General features: G+C 41.5%; 3 protein-coding genes across 5 annotated transcripts; 1 reads left to right on the top strand and 2 right to left on the bottom strand.

The window, feature by feature from the left end:
* The first annotated feature begins 1,842 nt into the window (after positions 1-1,842).
* Positions 1,843-5,805, top strand: LOC102712828. Its single transcript, XM_006657812.3, has 7 exons — positions 1,843-2,251; positions 2,938-3,024; positions 3,131-3,382; positions 3,485-3,649; positions 4,038-4,091; positions 4,246-4,392; positions 5,027-5,805. Exons 1-7 carry the CDS (start codon positions 2,048-2,050, stop codon positions 5,402-5,404), a joined length of 1,287 nt encoding a protein of 428 aa, XP_006657875.3. The 5' UTR covers positions 1,843-2,047; the 3' UTR covers positions 5,405-5,805.
* A 5,735-nt stretch (positions 5,806-11,540) lies between these two features.
* LOC102713100 (CMP-sialic acid transporter 2) lies at positions 11,541-16,500 on the bottom strand. Its single transcript, XM_006657813.3, has 15 exons — positions 16,200-16,500; positions 15,303-15,366; positions 15,154-15,217; positions 14,960-15,071; positions 14,772-14,851; positions 14,596-14,671; positions 14,405-14,505; positions 13,880-13,951; positions 13,738-13,786; positions 13,617-13,658; positions 13,409-13,530; positions 13,256-13,315; positions 13,118-13,166; positions 12,190-12,284; positions 11,541-12,103 (listed from the first exon to the last, which is right to left on the bottom strand). The coding sequence occupies exons 1-15, from the start codon at positions 16,224-16,226 to the stop codon at positions 12,046-12,048; spliced, it is 1,071 nt and encodes a 356-aa protein (XP_006657876.1). The 5' UTR covers positions 16,227-16,500; the 3' UTR covers positions 11,541-12,045.
* A 1,538-nt stretch (positions 16,501-18,038) lies between these two features.
* LOC102703990 (glutamyl-tRNA reductase-binding protein, chloroplastic) lies at positions 18,039-23,400 on the bottom strand. Of its 3 annotated transcripts, none has more exons than XR_005812246.1 (13): positions 23,057-23,398; positions 22,861-22,908; positions 21,452-21,538; positions 21,264-21,362; positions 20,865-20,960; positions 20,680-20,745; positions 20,496-20,586; positions 20,182-20,249; positions 20,014-20,079; positions 19,321-19,371; positions 18,859-18,923; positions 18,604-18,724; positions 18,039-18,341 (listed from the first exon to the last, which is right to left on the bottom strand). XR_005812246.1 is itself a non-coding variant. In XM_015839879.2 (12 exons), exons 1-12 carry the CDS (start codon positions 23,258-23,260, stop codon positions 18,658-18,660), a joined length of 1,026 nt encoding a protein of 341 aa, XP_015695365.2. In that variant the 5' UTR covers positions 23,261-23,400; the 3' UTR covers positions 18,352-18,657. The 3 variants fall into 3 exon arrangements, 1 of the variants encoding a protein (XP_015695365.2); XR_005812245.1 differs by having other exon boundaries at positions 22,843-22,908; XM_015839879.2 differs by lacking the exon at positions 18,039-18,341 and having other exon boundaries at positions 18,352-18,724; positions 22,843-22,908; positions 23,057-23,400.
* Positions 23,401-23,511: the final 111 nt, after the last annotated feature.

Genomic DNA, 23,511 nt, shown 5'->3' on the forward strand with positions numbered 1-23,511 from the left:
AGAGAACGGTAGGAGGTTAGATCTATGATTATTTAAAATACAAAATCAAATTTATAAATTATTTAATAAATAAGATCAAAAATTCAAAAAAATTCCAAATTAACGAGAGTCCTCTACTGCCCTAAATTATCAAACTAAGATTTTGATGCGCTACATGTTCGAACGTGGAACACGAAACATGGTACACTAAACACAAGGCAGAACATGCACGTAAGCGGTCGCGAATCCAGAGACGCGCTGCCGCTGCTGATGTAGTATGGGATTGGGATGGATGGCATCGGTCTTTGCTACAGCTGCCTCGGTGTCCTGCACTCCTGCTCTCTAGGCTGACTGCGTGCGTGCGTGCGTGCTGTTGCTGTGGCTGCCTTGGCAGCATCACCCAGCTCTACGCTCGTGGTTGTTGGTGAGCGAGGTCAAGTGCGGCGCATGGTTTGAAACGCGCCGTGGCGTGGGCACCGCTAATTGAAATTTGACACCCCAAAAAAACGGATGGTTTTTGCAGGATTCCTGAAGATTTCAACGTCACTCGTACCGGAACAAACTCCAACTGTGACCGCTATACAATGAGACATGTGGAGTCTCGTAACAGTACATACTATACTAATATAGAGATCTCCAGGATTGACTAGAAAAGACTACCGCAATTTATTTAGCATATTTTTTTAATTTAGCTTTAGTATAATCGTAGTGTACCTTATATATAAGTTACACGTAGATGGTAAAAAGCAATGTTAGTGTAGCCGGTAGTTTGTGATAGATCGTGAGTTTGAACCCCTGTCCTATCTGTGGTGTGCATGAAAAAATAAATCTCAGAGCACACGACACTTAAAAAACCACAAGTTTCTGATTTGTAGTCAACAAAAATTTATTACCAAGTCCGTTCATAGAAGCTGTATCCCACGAATTGCATTGAAAAAGGATAAAATTTTGCCAAATTGTATCCATAGTTTGAAACATCTTATTTAATCTGACCACTTTATATCAGTTTGAAACATCTTTAAGCCTCCCTAAAACCTCAAATTTTCGTACAGGTGGTGAACACGTCAATATTTAAATCCTCATGTTCATAAACAATGCACACAAAGTGGATTTCTGACTGAATTATAGTTAGTTTACGAATGTGTCATTGATACCTATCGTTTAAACACGTTTATGAGCTATATTCGTAGATGCGTGATGCTACATGTGTAGTTGTGTGCCTCCTAATAGCAAAAAAGACTCCAAAAATTTGCAAAGACCTAGCGGTCTTCATCTGCTGGGCACCCCATATTTTACGAGCCAAAATTTTAATTTTCAATCGTAAATTTACCGTCGATTCACCGAAGTTTATTTTTTAGCCTTAACTTTTATATCACTATAAATAAATAAATATATCTATATACATAATTTTTATTTACAAATTATTTCTTATTTACAAACATGCTGTTTGATTTTTCTAATAAACACTCAAGCAATCTCACCCCTATGTGTACCATGATCACGGGAACTTGTGTTGAAACGGGACCAATATTTTCAGTTTTCATCTAACCACCGCGGTACGAAGCAGGGACCGACCGTGCGGCGCGGGCCGCACCGCACCGCACGCACCGTCGCGAACGTCGTCGGCCTGTCGCGCGCGCGCCACTCACGCCGCGTGACTCTCGCAGTCGCACCACCCCAACCCCAACCCAACCAGGCGGCACTGGCAGGCACCGCCGCGATGGTGGAGCTCTGGCTGCTGCCACTGCCCACTCGGTCCAAACTCCAAAAGCCCCGAGCCGCCGAGCCGGACCCGGAAGCCGTCCCGTCGCCCCGCCAGCTTTAAGCGCCACCACGGCACGGCCACGACGCCCCCCTCCCTGCCCGTGCCCGTGCCCCGCTTCTTCGGCTTCGCACCGCGCAGCGCAGCGCAGCGAGAGAGACGGAGAGAGAGAGCAGCGGGCGCGGCGGCCGAAGCACAGAGAAAAACGACACCAAACGGGCGGATTTTTAAGTGCGCCATTCCCATCCGCACCCGTGTCCGCTAGCTAGCTCCCCCCTCGTCTCCGGCCAAAAGGAAAGGGAGGCGATGGCTGCGGCGCGCGGGTGCGTGGTAGCGCTGGTGGCGGCGGCGGCGCTCCTCCTCCTCCTAGCCTGCTGCGCCGAGGGAGCGGCGGCGGCGGCGGGGAATGCCGAGCGGTCGCTGCACCGGCGGCGGCGGCAGCTGCTGCGGCAGCGGCAGGTGCACAACCACCTCAGGCGGGTCAACAAGGTGCCGCTCGCCAGCATCGAGGTACGGCCTCCTCCATCCGTCCGTCCGTCCGTCTCCTCTCCTCCCACCAACATGGCGCGCATTCAATGCTTCTTGCGTCGAGTGGTTTTTTTTCTTCTTGCCAAAGATTTTTCGTTTCGCTTTGGTCGATGGAGGTGGAAATCCATGGAGAAAGGCGGTGCATTTGGTATGGAAGTCGGAAAAAGGGCGCCCTTTTGATGGGTCGACTTGCTCGTGCTTGGCGATGAGCTGCTTTGCCTGGCCGGCGTTCGCTTTGGGAGAGTGGATTGACTGTTCCTCTCTTGGACCATGGCAACATGGCATTGGGCTTCTTCCGTTGATGGAGGAAAAGGCTCGCTTTTGGAGGACATTTTATGGGTGCCCGTGCTTCTTTGGTTCTCTCGACTTCAAGGGGGAAAAGATGGTTGCTTTCCTTTCTTTGGAGAAGAACAGAGTCTTCTTCCTTTTTTTATTTCTGAACCATTAGTATATTTTGCTTTTGTTGCTCAAAGATTGCTTCTTTGACGTATGGGGGATAATCTCCTGCATGAATGTTTTGATCATCTCAAGTTGCATTGCTTTGATACGAAGCTCCATGACTCTCTTTTACATTTTTGCTAATGAGATTTTTCTCCTGTCTCTCTCAAATCATTCCTTCCATTTTTCCCTTTGTTTTAATTACATAACTGATAGTGAGAATTCAACAGAGTCCAGATGGAGACATCATAGACTGTGTGCACATCTCCAACCAGCCTGCCTTTGATCACCCTTTCCTCAAGAACCACACTATCCAGGTTCCTCTCTCTCCAGAACCACCTCTTGCCCTTTTTACAGTAGGGGGGGTAGAGCTACCCCCACATATCGTGATAACACTCAATGGTGAACTATTTCACCTTTCAGATGAGGCCTGCTTACCACCCAGAAGGCCTGTATGATGAGTCTAAGGTTGCATCACAGCAGAACACCCAGACAATCACCCAAATGTGGCATAAGAATGGAGTGTGCCCAGAGAACACCGTTCCAATCAGGAGAACCAAGAAGGAGGATGTGCTGAGGGCCAGCTCCATCAGGAGATATGGCAAGAAGAGGCACAGGAGCACCCCAAACCCCATGTCTGTCGACCCTGATATGCTCAACGAGAGTGGCCACCAGGTAGGATAGAGTGTTCCATTCAAGAACCAATCTTTTGTAATAGTACTTGGGGATGTTCTTGGATTGTTCATTTAATCTTGTTGTTTGTTCTCCATGGCGCAGCATGCAATAGCATATGTGGAGGGGGATAAGTACTATGGAGCTAAGGCCACCATCAATGTGTGGCAGCCAAGAATTGAGCAGGCCAATGAGTTCAGCCTGTCCCAGCTCTGGATCTTGGGTGGTTCGTTTGGACAGGACCTTAACAGCATTGAAGCAGGATGGCAGGTGAGAGTGAGACGTTGAGAGGGAAAATAACCTACTTAGTCAAAAGTTCTATTGAATGCTTTGTTGCAGCTTCCATTTTTGTTCCTCCATGCGCCCAATTATATGAAGACCATTCCTCCCTTGCATGCGTCAATAATTCCTGTGTTGCAATAATGATATGTACACTACTGAAGAAACCTTTCGTTTTAGGAGCCAGACTAGATTATGTTCGAATACACAGATCTTTCCTTTCATGAGCAACTGTTTGGGGAGCTAAGAATGTTTTAATGCTGGAGTAATTATGCAGTACTCTCTTCTATTGAGCTAAGAATGTTGTAATGGTGGAGTAAATTATGCAGGACTCTCTTCCATTGTGACTCATGTCTTTATTCTCTCTACATAATTGCAGGTTAGCCCAGATCTGTATGGGGACAACAACACTAGACTCTTCACCTACTGGACTGTAAGATAAACATCACATTCCTTTCAATCTTCATGATAATTGTTTTTTAGCTTCTTTTTGTCTCTTGTTTAGATCTACATTCCCTATCCTTATGTTTTTAAACTGCTGATTAACCTAATGATACTGATTTTTGTATTGCCTCTGAACTCTGTAGAGCGATGCTTATCAGGCAACAGGATGCTACAACCTACTGTGCTCAGGGTTCATACAGATAAACAATCAGATAGCCATGGGCGCCAGCATCTTCCCACTCTCCAACTATGGTGGTTCCCAGTATGATATCAATATTTTGGTCTGGAAGGTAAAATACAAAAAACCTTCACATGTATGCATATACACACGACGAAATTCATGAACGGTGCCAGAGAATCTATGCCCACCTGTTTCTTGTTCTTTCTTGAGGCACCTTCAGCGCCCAAGTCAAGGTTACAACTGTGACCCTGTCCTGTTTGTGGACATATTCACAGTTGTCCCCCACACACGTACTGGATTTATGGATGCTAATGCTAACACTAATGATTTACTTTTAAACAAATTTTCACAAGAATATTCTCCTAGATCTCATGTTTCTTCTGTTTTAAAAAATAACACATGGCAGGATACATCTTGATGTAGATGCTGCATTGATTTTCCATTTTCTAAGAAAAAAAAAACATTTTCAAACTCTTGTCCAATGTCATTACCATGTGACGTGTTGCCATACCACCACTTCCATAACCAACAAGATCTTGCACCCTGTATATTTCCAAAAGTAGCCTGTCAAGCTAAAATAGTTTCGAAGTCCTTTTCATCAAAGGGTAGAGACTTTTCATTGTGCATATAATGAACACAAGAAAACTTTCTTTTGGGCGTGCATGATAACGCTAAAAGGCACCTACAATATTCCCTTATCATTATCCTATCTGCTAAGTATGTCTGTGGATTGTGCTTTGCAGGACCCAAAGGAGGGGAATTGGTGGTTGCAGTTTGGTAATGACTATGTTTTGGGCTACTGGCCGTCCTTCCTCTTCTCCTACTTGGCAGACAGCGCCTCCATGATAGAGTGGGGTGGTGAGGTGGTGAACTCTGAGCCTGATGGCAGCCACACCTCCACACAAATGGGCAGTGGCCACTTCCCTGAGGAAGGGTTTGGCAAGTCCAGCTACTTCAAAAACATACAAGTGGTGGATTCATCAAACAATCTCAGGGCACCAAGTGGTGTTGGGTCATTCACTGAGCAATCCAACTGCTATGATGTGCAGAATGGCAACAATGGTGACTGGGGCACATACTTCTACTATGGAGGGCCAGGGAAAAACGCAAACTGTCCATAGGAGAAATAAGAATTCTGTCCCCAAGCCCCTAACAACCCTTTGACACCTTGTATTATGCAGTAAATTAGTTTACACCTCTTCTCTTTTTTTTTTCCTTCTCTTCCTTTTCTTGGTTCTTGGTTTAGTTTCACCATTTTCCACCAGGTTATTAACTTCTAGGCGAGTGTTTGACATGTGAAATTTGTTCTCTTCCTCAGAGATGTTGGTCTGGTTCTAGGGAGGAGTGTGGTCAAGTTTCTGAAGAGAAACAGGCCTGTTTGGTTGGTTGTGCCTCATGTTTGTCAAATATTTTTTTGTTTCTCCCATGCGTATCTTCAACTTGATTGTTGGAGCCATTGCACTTGTTAAGTTGATTTAAATTAATTAAGCTGTTGGTGTGTGTGTGTGGCCTGGTGTGGGTTTTTCTACTCTGAAAAAAGTGGCTAATCAAGTGCTTAGCTATTGGAAGATGTGCAAAGATGCCAACTTTTTGTGTGCTACGTTTGGTGGCCACACTTGGGTCATCTGGAAAGTTGAATGAAAGTTGGTTAAACATATGGTCGACCTTGCACTTGCATTTTGTGAAAGCAGGTGGAGTTCACATCGCAAGCAACAGTGCACGCACGCACAAACCATTGCTTCAGGAATCTTCAAGCTCAGGGCTAATGGTTTGCCACTTGCCACTGATTGGTTCTATATGTGAGGTGCCTAACTGAATTGACATTTTTAGTGGTCTTCGGTTTGATTCTGACTCCTGCTTCTAGTGTAAGGCTTTCAGATTTCAGTGCTCTGGTTGTTGCATCCAGTTCATAAATCACTTGGTTCCCTAGCTTAAGGTTTGATTCTGTCCAGCTAGCGCACACAATCGATGTGACATTTGTTTTTCTATCCGGTCATTTGATATATTCCATGACAAAGAACAGCCAAATCCTTTGAGCCTTTGAGGGCTGCAATTTCGACATTCTAATCCTTTTATAAAACATATTTCACAAACAAATCCCTAAGATAAATCGTTGGGATGGATCTTCGGCTTCCAGCCAACACCGGCGTTGAGCTCGACACAGTACACTAGTACAGTGCACAGCCATGGCCGTAGCTCACGAGCGCTCACCAAGCTGTCCCAAAAGGGCTAAAGAAAGAACAAGCTACCTTCACATGTCGAACAGGGGCCTCTCTACCTCTGCCTCCTTTTGGTTGGATTCGATGGGAAATAATTACACCAACAAAATCCAGGGCATGCAATGCACTGCAGCTGCATCTATCCATGCATGCATGGATGCAGGCTGCAGCTAGCATGGCAGGCTCTCAGTCACTGGCTGCTGCTGCTGCTGCTGACTCCAGTACTACAAGGCTACTAGCTACAAGTAGCCAGCTGAGGCAGTGGCGAGCATGGGATGGATTCGACAGCTTTCTCCGGCTCGTGTTTTAGCCCTGAGGACAAGGGGTCACTGTGCTGTTTATCAACTTCTTGACGCCTCTCTTGTTTGCAAGCTCGTCTTTTTTTTTCATCCACACGTATAGTGAGCGAGTGAGATTCTTCCATGGTGATTGTTCTTTTCTTCTTACAGTTACAGGCATATGCATTGGATGCTGATTTGTTCTTTTGTTTTGCCCGTTTCAGGCTAATCCATTTGCTGTCCTGCAGTAACCCTACCAGGTTACACAAAAGCACGTTTCCTCGGCCACTTTTTAGTGGACCTGGTGTGTGTGTGTTCATGTGAATTATAGTTAGTCCTGTCTAGGCGAATTGAGCTGTTTTTTTCCGGCTGAAACGCTCCAAAAGAACCGTGGAGATCTGCATCTCTCGTTTCTGCAACTGATTCTGCTCCAAACACCAGGCAATGGTAAATGGCAAAATGGTAGAAAGATAGCGCACAGCTTTCCGAAGAGGCTGCAATTGCAAAGAGGGAGCATTATACACTGCTCTTATAGCACTGTACTCTACTACTTTGGCATACTGACATACATACGGCAGAGAGAAAGCTCACCATCTTTCTACTTACCACAATCCTACTGTTACTGGGTACCTTTCCAGTTTTTTTCACTTTCACCGAGTAATTATCAGATCCAGGAACACAGCCTTTCATCATTAAAAGAGGCAGCAGGGGCAGACATTTAGATCTGTAAAAAAAGACAGCGGCCTGTGCAATGCAACTGTGCGGAGAGCCTGAAAACGTTCAGTGGTATTCGCGGTGAAAAACCATTACGTTCTTTACGGGTGAAATGGCAGCGACGGGCCGGCATTGAAGACGATGGGCCACCACCAGGAGGCAGCGGCGGATGGGGGTGTTTGGTTTCTTCTTGAACCGACGATTCGACGCCCATTCCCTGAAATTCCAACTCCATGCTCCTGGATTTTGTTCCTGGATTCAGAGACAATTGCACTCTTTCCTGCTTCATGCCCTTGCCTTTTGCCAGGAGTACAGGTTTTGATGATTCGGTGGAGCTTTCTACTATATTTGCATTGCATCCTCTATTTGTAGCTCACATCAGGAATTTGAAGAACATGTCAAGAGGAACACACAAGATGTATCGGTCCTATCTAGATTCATATGTGTGAAGTTAGGGAGTTAATTGATTCAGAATTGCATGCTTTGTACAGCTCAGGATCAGAGATTTCTTAGAGCTAGTAATACATAGCTCCACAAATCCATGGATCATATAATTAACATGTGGATAAACAATTTTGTTTCTATTTTTGAAGAAATTCAAAATTTTAAATCACTTCAATTTAACATACAAACTTCAAATTCAGATCTAGAGTTGCGCCATACAGAACCTTGATCTAGAGTTGCGCCATACAGAACCTTAATGTATCAATGCTACCAAATGGATAGGTAATTATATTATCACTCCAAAGACAGCATAAGTCCACAACATTTTCCGATACTGCAAGTTTATCATTCTTGACTATCACAAGCGATCACATGACGCTCAAACACAGCTATAAACCATAGACAAACGTTTGGAATCTTTCCAATGGGATATGAAACTGGAATTATGGGGAATGCCGGTACTTCATGCTGGCTTCTCATAACTATTCTGGTCTCTGAATTCTGATATCTTACTTCTGATCATTTCAGCCACATGAGGCTGCACAAACATGTTTGTAGGATCAAGCATGTGCAGGATGAACTTCTCCGACGCAGGCATTGAAGCATTCAGGTTAACAATGAACTGCGCCATGGGTACATCGCTGAAACAAGGGGATTTGTGAGCTGATTGTGTAAACTACAAACAAGTGAAGAAAAGAAAGATAAAATTTTATCAGCCGTAAAAGGAGCTTACCAGGAGATGAACAACCCCTTTATTGCATTAACCATGTTTTCTGCTCTTTGGAATATAAAATGCCACCTGATCAACATATTAACAACAGAACCATGTCACTCAAGAATCAACATTACTGGAAACCCCCCCTAATCATCAGACTCATGAAAAGGTAACATGGTGGTGATGTTTGAAAAGCGGGTAAAAGATTGCAACTTTGCAAGAGAGGAGACAGTGGAGGAAGATGCCTAAAACTTGCCAATTGCAACAAGTAGAATTATGATTTATGAGTTCAAATGACCAAACCCAAATCAACTATGCTTACTGCTACAACATTCCGTACTAGTATAGTATTGACCGTGTAGACTTGTGAGGCAACAATTTAAAAACATACACGGAGTCGGTATATAACCAAAAAATTAAAAAGCATGAACTGGCCAGTAATCTGTGCTTTTGGTGCAATTGATATTCACCATGAAAACACAGAAAGCAGGGGCGGATCTAACGTGGTACATGGGGGTTTAAGTTCAGTTGAATCCCCAATCTTTTTGGGAGCAAAAATACTGTTATTAGTATGAAGGTTAAGGCGAATTAAGAGAGAAACTTCCGGACCTTGAGGAGAACCTAGGGTTCATGCAAATCCCAGACAAAAGTGCGTGGATGGATGGATGCTCACCGGTGAGGATGCGGCGGAAAACAGCAGGACGACGGCGCTCCTGCTAGCGGCGGCGCAGGCGGCGGGCGAACTCGCGCGGCAGGAGACGAGACGGGAGCGAGTTTGCGGGAGCGACGCCGACGGACGAAATATACTCGAGGGGAAATTTTTGGGAAAAATTACTGCTGCTATTTGCCATCTTTCTAAATTTTTGTTTCTGCTTGTCACTTGCGCTGCAGAATTTTTTGCCCTATTATTTTCCGTCTTTTGTACGCATATTTTCTAAATAGTTAAATGGTATATTTTTATAAAAAATTTCTAAAAACCACTCTCTCAAAAATGAAGTCTAGGCATATCATAGCTTGAACAAACTAAAGTCAACACAACAAGAAGGATATAATTATTGTAATTTTTTTCACCGAAGTTCGGATTTCTCAATCATACTTTTGATGTAGATTCTCCATTAAGTTAAATTACACTTGATCTCTTGTCTTACTAAACTCACAACAAGAAGAAGGTCTTGTTCTTCTAGCCAACACCAAGGTGAGTCATTCTTGAATGACCACCACAGATCCAATAAAGGGTGTTTTAAGGTTGATTAGCAGAAAAAAAACGTGATTTGAGTGTTAATCATTAAAACAATGATAACTTTCTCATACGGACTTGGAATTGAACAAAATTTATATCCACAGACATCGAAAGGAAAAATTACATACATCGATCCCTGCGTCGTTAGGTTTGAATCGTGAAATTCCACTTGCAAGATTGCGTTTTTAAGGCGATAAGCTTTGGAAACTCTTTGGATAGAACTTTGAAAAGTTCTACGGATCACATAGTTCGTTTGTTTGAGCTCAAGTTTTCTATGCTTGGTTCTGCTGTGGTCCTAGATGAATAGGAAATATTGATAAATAAAAGATGCACTCTCTCCTCTCCACTAAAAGTCCTACAACAATCAGGAGTTTTGACGTAGCCTTGCTTGGCCTTAAAACGCCCAGCTATACGGTGGCAAGGGCCGCATGCAAAATGGTCAAGCCCTCTCAATTGTTGTCTTGAAGATTTTGTAAGCGGCCCATTGCCAGAGGATAAAATGCCCAATAGCTAGGTAGCAAGGGGGCCATATGCAAATTAATAACCTTCATCCAACGGTCGTCCCTCTCCCCCTTCTCGTCGCTTGCCACATAGGATACCACGCGCCAACTAGTGGGTGCTTTATATTTCGCGCACACTAGCTGGGCGTTGAAAAGCTAGATATGGGAAGTAGGGTTCTCCCACCACTTTGCTCGTAGTGTACTAAGTCTAGTATGTGTCCTAGTTAGGAGCGGTCGAGCTACCCGAACCACTCTTCTCAATGAGCAAGTAGACGTTGGGGTTCCCGACGTCCGACACTCGCCATCGTGGCATACTTTAAAGTCCAGTGGAGGGAGCTCACTAAAGAAATGTATCGAGGCGAAGGAACCTCTAATGTTGTGCGTACGTGGTCCTAACTCCTAAGTATTTGTAGTGCCTAATACTCTTTGCCTTACATCAGAGCATTAAGTGTAATAGGAAACACCTGTCACTTATATGGTAGGCATGAAAAATAGGAGCGCCTCTGCCAGGTCTTCTCATCTCGTCATCATCATCACCCTAGGTCACGACGGTTGATGAACGATATGAGTCAGGCTTAACAACCACCTATCATTCATCTTCACTGACAAGTGGGGCCATCAGCCATATAATTGACCATGTGTGCATGAGGCTACTAGCCCCGTCAATACCCCCTAAGAGTGTGGGTCACGAGGACTAGCAGGTCCATGTAAGACTACTGCCGGCCTGTGGCGCCGACAGTCCTATCACGTCTTGTTAATACTCTCTCTGTCCCAAAATAAATTAATTTTTCATTTTTACCTACAATGTTTGACTCTTCGTCTTATTTAAAAAAATTACGATTAATATTTTTTTCTATTAATTGATAAATCATGAATAGTACTTTAAGTGTGACTATTTTTTAAAAAGTTTCTTAAAAATTTTTAAATAAGACGAATGGTCAAATTTTTAAATAAAACAACTGATCAAACGCTAGACACAAAAACCAAAGAATTAGTTTTTATGGAACAAAGGGAGTAGGTATGAAGCACGGGCATTAAATGGCTACCCTAAAGACACATGAAAGAAGATGAGTCTATGTAGCAACACATTACTTGGTCAAAACCAAGCTACTATAGTTTATTTTTCAATATTTGCTTTTAGATTAATAAGAACACTTATATAAAAGTTTTACGCAAAAGATATTTTTAATTATTAATGAGTTGTTTCGCTTATAAATACTGATAACAAAACGACATATTCTAACAGTTGTTTATCCGCTCAAGACATGTTTGCTGTGGTTAGTACTAACACATCGGAGTACATTCTCTTCTATATAGTGGGGTGAATTAGGAGTAAAGATACGTGAATAAATAAATGACCAGCATCTGGGAAAGGGCAAAACAGAGCTTGAAATCATCACTCAGGCGGTTGAAACGTCAGTGGACATGCAATGATCATCGGCTGATTAGCTTGGTTGTAAGATCAAGTCCGAAATCCATCAAGAACTTGGCTTAATAGTAGTCAGATGGTCAAGAACGAATCTCATCTCTTCTGGCATTCTGCAGTAGTATTGGCGGTGCTGCCCAAGAAATCATTGTGATGCAGAAAAGCTGAAAAGGTGCATGTTGCCACATGCCAGTATTTCAAAGAATGAAGACATGAAAGTGAAAGCTCATTTCTGTGGTTGGGGCTTCCCAACAGAATGCAGATATACGGAGACGGAAACAACCCTGAAATTATAGCAGGAACTGATTACTATCATGGGTTACAGAGCTCCAATCAAGAGAATATGTCATTCACTTCAACAAGCACTTACGTAGATCCGAGGAAGAAAGCAAGGGATAGATGGAAGCCAAACAAAAAAACAGATACAACCGCCGTCAGAAGCATGGAAACTGAAGTTGAGTACACCTGCATGTATGCAAGGGTCAGACAAATAATTGATCAAAAGATGTGCAGACATTACAGTGTTATCAAGAAGTTTTTTGACGGATACGATAACTGGTGAGTAAATCGATAAGTCTTGGATTCTCAACAGTTATACAAGAACCTACAATGGCATTATTTTTTGTGAAATTTAGTTATACATGTGCCTTGCATATCATAGGGTTTTGAATCCCAAAACAGGCTGGTGCATTATACTAGTTATCTTTTTTTTTTCCTACAGGATACAATCAACCATCCAATGCCCTGTTTAGAGACCTAGATGATCTGTTTACTAAAATAGTTCGTCAGACAACAGAGCATGGAATGGCATGGTTTCTCGTATATCAGAATGCAATGTCCTGTTTAGAGACTTGAATGAGCTGTTTACTAAATAGTTCCTCAAACAACAGAATATGGAATGGCATAGTCTCTTTGTATATCATAAATTCAGAATGCAGAAAATGTAAGCATAAAGAATGATCCACCAGACAGGCATGCGCATACACACAACATAATAGGAGATGATATTGCTAAGGAACAGGCATAAAACAAAGCATGCTTTAAGGTGCAATGTAAATGTTAGGCTGTGTAAGCCATACAGGTAAGGCAAAACAGCTGTGCTGTTGAATAAAGTGTGAACTGTATTTCACAGTGCAGGGTTACTTAAACCCATAACAAAACAATTATCATAGAAAAAACGCAAAAGATCTCCATTGGGCATAGCCTGCTGAGAAAAGAATCTAGAAATGCGATATGGTAGAACTCTTAGGCCATCGAAAGAGTAATACAAGCCAGATATAGAAGTTCAGCATTTGTACCTTGACAATATTGTCAGCATATTTCATCACCATTGATACAGCAATGCCACTGCAAAGCAAAAATAAAATAAGATAAGATACAGTGTGGTATATAAACCTCAAAAGAGAGCAGACAAAACAAGATCCAGCAATCAGTACCTGAGTGCATGATTAAGAATCATCAATACAGTAATGAACGAGTAGCCATGAAAAAAGCCTCTGCATTAGATGGCAATATCAGGTTAAAAATAGCTGATAGAATGAAACACATCAAACTATTAGCGTGAGCTGGTGTATTTCATCAGAACTAACTTATTCATCACAGCATCAAAGTCCTGCACACAAATTGCAACTAAATTGAAGAGCATTCCAAAAATGTACAGCCAAAAATTCTGCACATTAATGTTTCTTGAAGGACGTTTCTTGATGATTGCCTGGATTGGTCAGAGATGTACCCAGTAAATAAATTTTCCTGAGTAAATATGAAAAGGGGAAAATAGCACATAGTAAAGTCTCTTACTTCTGTGTATACCCCTGCAAAACCACTTAGAAGAGCCATCACCTGCAGAAGGAGGAACACTCATTAATTTGTTCAGTGGATATAAGCAACTGATTGATTATTTCCAATCCTAATCACTCACAATTGCCATCATCCAACCTTGAATAGGGGTTTGGAGAACATGATCTGACCTGGAAAATAGCAAACTACTCATTCACCATGCTGTTTTGAAGAAATATGAATATTGTTGAGAACAAACACAAACGTAAACATATTTTGCTTACGAGGGGTTCAACTGGGCTGTAGTGCAACCAGCACATAAAAGAATAAATGCAGCCCACTGAATTTCACTTAACCTGGAAAAAACAGAAAACACTACATTATGAAATCAAAGCGAAATAATGAAGATGAAAGTTAGAATATATTTAGATTTTAAGAACATCAAGATGATGAAGGTACAGTAAGAATGCTAGAGTAAGATGCTGAAAAACATATCATGCCAAAATCTGTTTTAAATAATATTAATATCTTACTGCATCTGCTAAATGCAAAATAGCACAAAGAAATCTAGTGGTTTTTAGATCATATGTTTTTGTGGTCATGCTTAATGATGAATTGTGTGTGCAATTCAACTTTAGTGCATGATGACTTTCGCCTTTTTTGCAGATTATATCCAACTATATATTCCCAACTTCAAGGTCCACATTTTGAGTAAAGGCATCTGGCTGTTGAGTAGGTAAAGTCTTTTCAGAATTGCACATAAGGTAATTAGTTATAACCTTGAAGGTTCTGGAGGGTAGAAACCTTACTTTTTCTTTAGAATGATGCGGTATAACACACCCGTGCTAATAATGTTCAGGTTCTTCAGGATTTGATAAGCTGGTGCATCCACATATGCAAAGATGTAATACTGACACAGGAAGTGAAAAAATGCATCAAACACTTTCTATTGCAAACAGAAAAATATTTTTAGCACAGAAGAGCTGGAAAGTGGACATACCTGCAGTAAATTCTTTACCATGTAAAGTATGGCAGGAATAGGATACACACTAACTTCATCAAACGATGTACTTAACCTGAAAAACATGACAATAAATCACTTAAGAGTAGGATGAAGACAATAAACACTAAGTCACTAACATGAAATTAGACAGTAGATTATGGTAGAATCATCACCTATTATCTTCTGTAACACCCTGACTGTTCCATGTTCTGTACAGGGCTATGAGAGACAACAGACATTTTAAAGCTTCCACCTAGACATATGAAAAGGATTACATAGTCAGATCATTGTACCAATAAACAAAAGGATGTTGGAGTTACTGCCACCAGTTACCAAGTGGGAATTTGAGATTTTTCCTCACCGAAAAATTTGCTGTAGTGACACTATATTCATATTTTCCAGCTCTTTTTGACCACACGATTAGTATTGCCTGAGAACTTGTTAGTAGCGTCAACAAAAGCGTGACAATAGACCTGCCACAACGCACTATTGATAAATCAATTGATTTTCACAAGTATGCTACATAATGCAAAGATTGCAACAATTAAGTCTTACTTTAACTTCCAACTATTCTTGCCCTTTGAAGCTCCTGCAGTGCTAAGACTGGAGGTTGCTGAAGCTGTAAATGGTAAGATTGTAAAGATATCAGATTACTGGTTATGGTTATCGAAAGAAAACGTTTCTATGAGCAATCAACAACTTACTGCTAGAAAGAGACCTCTCAACAGGGCTTTCTATGTCTTTCTGAGATAGAGCATCATAACTTTCCTTTAGACAGTAAGAAGATACGTAACTTGTTAGCAAACAGAACCACTGCTTAAGTACAAGCTAATTGTAATGCTCATAAGCAAGGGTTTAACCAGTTTGCGCAATTCCGAGTGAAATGGATCTAATGAAGCGATATTAACCTTCTCTAGACTTGAAGGTAGCTCTTTTTGATTGGGTAGCCTAGACTATTTCAAACAGATATGCTAGAAGTAGAACATAGTGCCAGGTTGATACTTATGAGTGCCTGGTTACCAAACATCAACAGGACTAGAAACACCATGCAAACTTAGTCGGATCTCAAGTTTAAACCGCACTAGATCTTTGGTTTAGCCACTAAAAAGTGATAAAAATAGCACAACCATTCCTTAATCAAGCTTACTAAACTTACCATTACCTATGCCTTCAGTTCAGGACTTACTACTATACTGCACGAATTGTGCATTGGTCAGTTACTATACATCTACTAGTAATCATACAAATTGTCATAAAGTCAAAATGTGGCTGAATAACCGCTACATTGTAAATATCAATGGAGTATAGAGTTACTATCCTGTTGCATGCATGCCCTGGAACGATTTTGAGCCGCTAGATCCTAAATTTTCAGAATCCAAATCGATCGGATTAATACAAACTCTACTAGCCTATAACCGCAAGCGACCTGAAACTTATTAGAACCCTAATTACGAAACAGAAAAAAAAAAGGACCAACGAGAATCGCCAAAGGGAAACCCCCGCCGTAGCGATCTAATCCAGAGGAGCGTGGCGCATCACCGGGAGCGGCATTCCGGTCTCCCGGGAGCGGCTGCGGGGGGATTTCGGGTTGGTGCTTATACCTGGTCCTTCACTCTCCTGTACTCCATCTCCTCCTCCTCTCGGACTCCTCGCCTCCCGGCCGCCGCCGCCGCGGCCGTCGCCGCTGCTGCGGTTGCTTCCACGGGGAGGAGGGAATCGGTGCGGGAGGGACAGCGCCGGCTGGGCGGTGGGGCCCTCCTGCGCGAGCAGCAAAGGAGCACGCACGCGGCGCCACCGGGTGGCGATGGAGGAGTGAGGAGTGAGGGAAAGGAGCGCGGCGCGGCTGAGGGGGGAGACAGGAACCGACGGAGGTATCAGGTGGGCCCCACGCAAGTATGGCAGCTGTCCCTTTTTTTCTTTTTTTCAAATAACCCAGTTTTGGATCGCAGCCATTCGTAGCGGTCCAAGTCTAAGCAGTTGCTTCGTCTCCACCATTAGTCTCCCGTCGGATGAGTCTATTTCGAGCGTTCTAACATGAACGGTTGATATATAGTCCTATAAAATCACGTTCCAATACAATGGCTAATGATCATGATTTATCGAAGCTGATGTGGTTATGGTTCAGTGAGAATTGTGGTCTTGCGAGGCTTCATAGAGCGTGTAAGTGTCTTAAATAGCAAGCACAACCTATTTGAGATATAATAATCATATGAATTATTTGTTAGGTTCATCTAAGATTATATTGGGTTAAAAGATAGGTGACCGACCTACTAGTGATATCTTGAGATGAAACTACTAGTTGAGGCTTCTTATACAAGAGATAATCCAAGGTGTAGGGTTTATATCTTAGTCACTTAAAATTTACTAGAGGGCTTTTCATATTAGAAATACCTTAAGGTGTAAAGTCTATACGCCATCACTTAAAATTAGAGGGTATTAAGTTAGAAGATTTGTTTGATGTCACCTCGCAATTCATCTTAATCTCATCCTTCATATGCATGTTCACTTTAGCATGTCCATGGTTTTCAGAACCGCTATAATCGTGACTATCACAAGTATCACCAAAGTGCAGCATCGGTTTTGCGTGGTTTGCTACAACAAAAACCATCCAAATTCAAAAAAAAATGAAAAAAAATAGTGAAAAAAAAAATCAAAAAAAACATGTGATAGGTATGTAATTCCTGAACCTAGTGGTGAATTTTTTTTAAATAACATAAATCAATTGAGACATGACCCAAAGTGATTTTAGTTTAGTTTAATCAGAAAATAAAAAGGAAGGGCTATTGTTCCTTCTGCCCAAGGGACTTCTGGCAATAATCGCGAAAAAGGGCACGATAATCGTGGAGGGCATGATAATGTGATACCAACTCGCCGTGATTATCGTTGCATATCATACAATTATCGCTTGGCATGGTTTCTCCACCAAAAACCGTGGTGATTTTTTTAAAAATGTTTCGATTCAATTTTTTACAGGTTTATCATGATAATCGCGATTATCGCAACTCCGGTGGGTCACGGGCTCAACCCCCTCCATGATTGTGCAAACCCCGTGTGTCCAGCGCCAAATTGAAAGCGTATAGGTAAGTTACCATTTCCTGTGACTTTCACTTGTACTGTTGTACATAAATATTTGAAATGGTATTGAAAATGGAGTATTAGGCTGCTGAAACAAATGTTACCTTTGCATGTGCTCCAATGAAATTCAGAGCATGAAACTTTGTCCTGCCTTTTGTGCTGAAGAAAAGCTTTAACATGTTAATGCAGTAAGTTTGGTACTGATAATTTCCCCTTTTTCTTTGTTGTAATTAGCCTGTTCCTACGGTCCTACCTGTGATGCATCATACGTCGATTTTACGCCTTTATTGGTAATTTTTCACTGTAATTTTTATACTTCGTCCGTGAAGTTTTTTTTTTCAAATTGACGAAGTTATAGAAAAATATAGCAACAGCTGTAACACCAAATTAATTTCATCTTTGAATTTAACATAGTTGTCTGGTGCTGAAAACATTGCTATGTTCTATAAATCCCTAACATTCTGGACTGAGGTAGTTCCAAGGAATGCTGGATCCTGATCACTTTTGATGGAGCTTCGGGTCCTTTACGACAGTTTCAGTTTGATGTCTCTATGCATCTTCATGACATCTCCGCATGTAGTTGTAGTCTTTGTAGCAGCACTCACACTACTGGTGCATAATTGTTAAAAATGTAAAGAGAAAACATAAGACCTTGATGCGTGGGATACCTGCGTGGTAAAAGGCAAACAGTTCAGTGATGCAACGAACGATGGGGGTGTAAAAAGATCCAGCAAGGCAGCAACCACACCAACTCAAGCATTTAAGAGTGATTATGTGGCTGCATCTCTGCAGACTTCCAGTAAGAGACAAGTATCGGTTCGGTTGAAAGAATTGTGCAGGGTAGATCTTTATTTCTCTATATAAATAATACTCCTATACAAGTGGCTTTTCACTGGTTCAGTGTTAAGTTGGGCATTGTGATATATGTACCGAAGCATGAAATGTCCATCTTGAAGTTGAACTAATGCGAAGTGGAGCAAGACATCATTCAGCAGAGGAGGAGGAGGCTTTTGCAGCTTGGAGCATTTCCACAATAAGTGCCTTAACACCCCTGCAAAAACAATATAGTCATTCTCAAAACATATATATCTGAAATGACCCTATCATACACATTAATTATAAAATAATCATTCAGATGTTTACATAAAGGACTCAAGAGAACACAATGTGGGACTGGAGACTCACTTCCTGTCCTGTGCACGCCTAGGGAAGGGGATTCGCAGCTTCAAAACACTTCCATCATAACCAGCCTGGACAAATGCAAAGTGTACAAGTTCAAGGTTGGCTTTTGGCTGACACTACAGTGCAGCGCATTAGGTTTCACCAAGATATGTTTTACGATGTCATGAAACAAGTATGTCGCTATAAAGCCAATGAGGGGGGGTCAAAATTTCAAGATATCTATAGGTACTCTCCTGAAACTGTAGTGCTATCCTATCATTGGTAGTATTATTGATCTGAATTCAGGAAGCATAACCTTTTCTTTTAGAATCTGTGTTGATTATTCATCGTTGCAGCACTGTTATCATTGTATCAAATGTAACATCGGTATTTCATATTTGATTCATTGCTCGTAGCATTTCCAGGATAACACCAATATGCATTTTCAAATAGTCCAAGAGTAGAACAAGGTTTTTACAGAGTTACCTTCACATTGAAACCAAGACTATCCACATCAAGCATGTAAGCAAAGTCCACCTGAAATGGTTTTTATTTTTCAACAGTACATAAAAAGAAACATTATGTCTAATGTCTAAGATATAAGTAAAGTTTATATTTTTCAATACTCACAAAAAAGAAACATTATGTCTAATGTTTATGGTCCTTTAAAAAGACTTCACTGGTATTGCCTCCTGAACTTCTTAATATTATATAACAAGTAGATCTCAATAGATAGCCACAATGCCACATATAAAATTAAATTAAGGTGAGTGTTCACTATAGCAAAAAGGTGTGCAACATATTTTATGAAAAATTATGCTTTTATTTATTTTAGGCAATATTATGATATTTTTTCTTTCATTTGTCCGTAGCAAAGCATTGGTATTTAGCTAGTGAGATATAAGTTAACAGTGTAGATTTTTTTTATTTTGAAAATAAAAACAGATATAGTAGCATAAAGCATAAATGGGTGTGTCTTGGTTAAAAAGGACAGGTTCCTGTTCCTGGAGTAGGTCTTGCCAAAATAAAATGACAACCACAAACACACCATTCAGTAACTTTAATACTGCCTGTTTAGTTACCAAGCACTATCTCAGAAAATGCGGGTGCCTATTTCTGCGAAGTAATATTTTTCCTAATATGATTAAACACTGCACATAAATTTTCTTGTGTACTTGCCTTGACAGTGGTTGAATGTTGCACAATGAGCTTTGTATCATCAGAATGATCCTTATTCATGTGGCTCTGCGTCGAATTAAGATTTAACATAACTACACTAGCCATTGATATATCTAGGGTAATATTCATTGTTAATGGACAGAAAAGAAAAACAGAATGTAAAGATACCGTAATAGGGGTTGAGAATTGAGATATTGGGTCAACTTTTGCTTCCTTGAACTCAGTAGCAGTGAATTCTGGGAATATTTCACAATAGCATTATAATCAGGCACAATTATCACCAACCCATTTGTTATGACTTCTATTGTTGTACACATAATAGCAATGGAAACACAATAGATGAGCATAGCTATTCATAACTCAAATAAATGAACAGATAAAAGTTCTATTAGAAATTTATAACCTTAAATCTAGTTGTTATAAAGGATAACCTTCATTTTTCAAACAGTAGCTCAACTTCGTTATTGAAGAAGGCAACATACCTCCAGAACCAAGGATAGCGGTCGCAACCCCAGACACATAGCGCACAGCTTTTGGCTTGATGTGAAGAAAACGAAAATCACCAAAATCAACCTTGTTTTGCAATTTTTTTTAATCAGAAATCAACACATCATGAAAAAAAAAAAACCGTGTTTCCAACATAGTTAAAATGTCCACAAAGCATACCCAAAATGCCTCGGGATGTCGTCGCAAGTATGCACTTCGCACTGCGTCCTTGTCTTGGTCCGAAACCTTTGAGACATAATACAAAAGACCAATAAAGATCTATTTGTCACATAACATTGACACAGGAGTGTCATACAGACATGAATTAGTAGTATCTGGAGCCTGAGAGGGAGGGAGAAAATTACAGGCGTGGCATCACCGTATACAGTAATTACAGTATCTGTTCTGTCCTCAGGATCTTTGGCAACCAGAAGCGAACATTTAGGACTTCCAGAGAGATTCTGCACAAAACATGTATCAGAACACAAGCTTGCATCAAAGAAAAAAATGACAATCAGAAATTTGCCTGCTGGACTGCTGGTGAATGTAGAGTAGCTTCCAATTCCAAATATCACTGCTCATAGTCATGCATTTTACATGTGTATGATATTTATGCTAGTGTGGTAGTAGCATTATTGTGTGTAGGTTTCAGTGATATTAACAGTGGCAACAAATGTCTATAGTCTCCACGCATGGGAAACAGTAGTCATGTAGTTTTATCATGTATTTACTATCATCATTCACGAAAGCATGTTGCATCGTACCTTCGAGTGAATGGCTAAACTACTAACTGCTACTATGGGGGAACCATCCTGATCACATGCAAAATCGACCATTGAGCCAGATGGATAGCCAACATGCTCCTGTAAACATAATAACATATTATTCTGTGCTCTTGACAATTGCCCTGTACATGCAATACAACTTCTACGAAATATGGTCTACAGAATACCTGAGAATGGGTGGCAAGGACACCCCTAACACTTCGGTCTAGAATGGTCCGTATTTCTTCAACTGGAGGAAGTCGAGCAGCTTTTTCCTAGGATGATGAAAATCTTGTTTGAGTAAGCATGATCAAGAAATGATGAATATTTTCATTAGAAAATGAAAAATTTGCTTATGGCCTGACAGTTACACAGTTGTTCCAATTTGATTGCTCAAACTTATGCAGAAATTGACAACAGAAGGGTTTGTAAAATCTCAGATAATGGTTTTGTGGCTGGAAACAATGATTCCCTGTAGGTCTAACTCTTGTTAAGGAATCTTCTTCTGTACTACAGTAGCAAACAGGTTCCAACCCTGACTAAAAGGGAGTGTTTTTGGCACCCAAGTCATATTTTTTACAATCAGTATCTAATGAGGAAATAATTAAGCATAAGGTCCTGGTAAAGAGATGATCGATTGTGATTGGTTCATAGACCAGCTAGCAGACCCTGAGCAAAAAAAGGTTTGTTATGGGAACAAATTCTATAAGAATTGGAATAAACTGGTAATGCAGTATAAGCAGTGCCGCACTACACTAGGCCTTGCCAGTGAGAAGCGTGAAATGGTTTGCTTCGTAAATACTACTACTTCCGTTTCATAATGTAAGATGTTTGACTTTTTTGGTTGCAACATTTGATCATTCGTCTTTTTCAAAATTTTAGTACAAATATAAAAAATGACAAGTTGTGTTTAAAGTTCTTTTGATAATAAAGTAAGTCACAAGCAAAATAAATGTTATTTCCATAATTTTTTGAATAAGACAAATTATCAAATATTGCAACCAAAAAAATCAAACATCTTATATTAGGAAACGGAGGAAGTAGATTGGAAATCCTTGCTGGGAATAAAGTTGGCCTTTGACTTTTTAAGAAGGGGCTGACTGTGTTACATTTCACATTTACCCAGCACGTTGTCGTAACTCCTAACTTTGTGGAATCCCCGGGACACTACTGCCCAGAACAAGCTAATGGCAGCGTTCGAAACCGACTAAGGAGGAACATTTTTCCTTTTTTTTCCGTGAGCACGCTTCCTAAACTGTTAAACGGTGTATTTTTTGGAAAAAAGTTTTATATGAAAGTTGTTTAAAAAATCAGATTAATTCATTTCCCAAGTTTGCAAAAGCTAATACTCAATTAATCATGTGCTAATGACTTTCTTCGTTTTACGTCCGCTGATTAGACGAGGTGGACACGTCAACTTCGAACGCACCCAATTTATGCTTTGTACTAGTACAGTATGTTGCATAAGCTATGGCCTCATTAGGTTTAGGTTCCTCACTCTGTCTCGGGGAGAAATCGCATAGAAGGCGTGAGGCGTCCATGAAAAAAATGAACGTGATGGCGATGCCAAGGGCTTCACCTGGTGAGCGCGGATCACCTCGAACGCGTCCGCGGATCCGCCCGGTGCATCGGCAGGCGCCGCCATCTGCAACGCAGGAATAAAAAACACCAGAGCACCATCAGCCAGAGGCCATATTCACCGCAGGGGGCATTATATCGAACACCTGGACCGCAACCACCCAAAACAGGCCAGGCCAGACAGTACGCAGGTGGGCAGGGGGCGCAAGCCAGACCTGGGAGGAGGAGGAGGAGGATGCGACGAGGCGGCCGCCGCGGAAACCGCGGCCGGAACTGCGGAGAGGGAACGAGGCGCGGTTGGAGCCGCCCGAGTAGGAGGAGGCGGCGTGCGCATGGACGGCACGGTGGCGGCAGCTTTGTAGGTGTCGCAGTCGCGCGGCCGCGAGCCGCGCGGCCGGCGTGAGCAGCAAGGGCTTCATCGCGTCGCGTGCACGCGTCTCTCTCTAGCCGAGGGCCGCGAAGCGTGCGTGCGTGCGTCAAGCCGTCGACGAAGCGCTGAAAGCGGCGACGCCCCCCACGTTGCTGCGCTGCCTGCTTTCGTGGTGGTGGTGGCTCGCCCACGGCAGCGACGAATGCCCTTTCCGCTTCCAGAACGCGAATTTTTTAAATTTTGAATTTTATTTATTTAATAATTTACAAATTTAATTTTGTATTTTAAAGAATCACAAAA

The sequence above is a fragment of the Oryza brachyantha genome, chromosome 7, assembly GCF_000231095.2.
Source record: "Oryza brachyantha chromosome 7, ObraRS2, whole genome shotgun sequence".
NCBI classification, from domain to species: domain Eukaryota; kingdom Viridiplantae; phylum Streptophyta; class Magnoliopsida; order Poales; family Poaceae; genus Oryza; species Oryza brachyantha.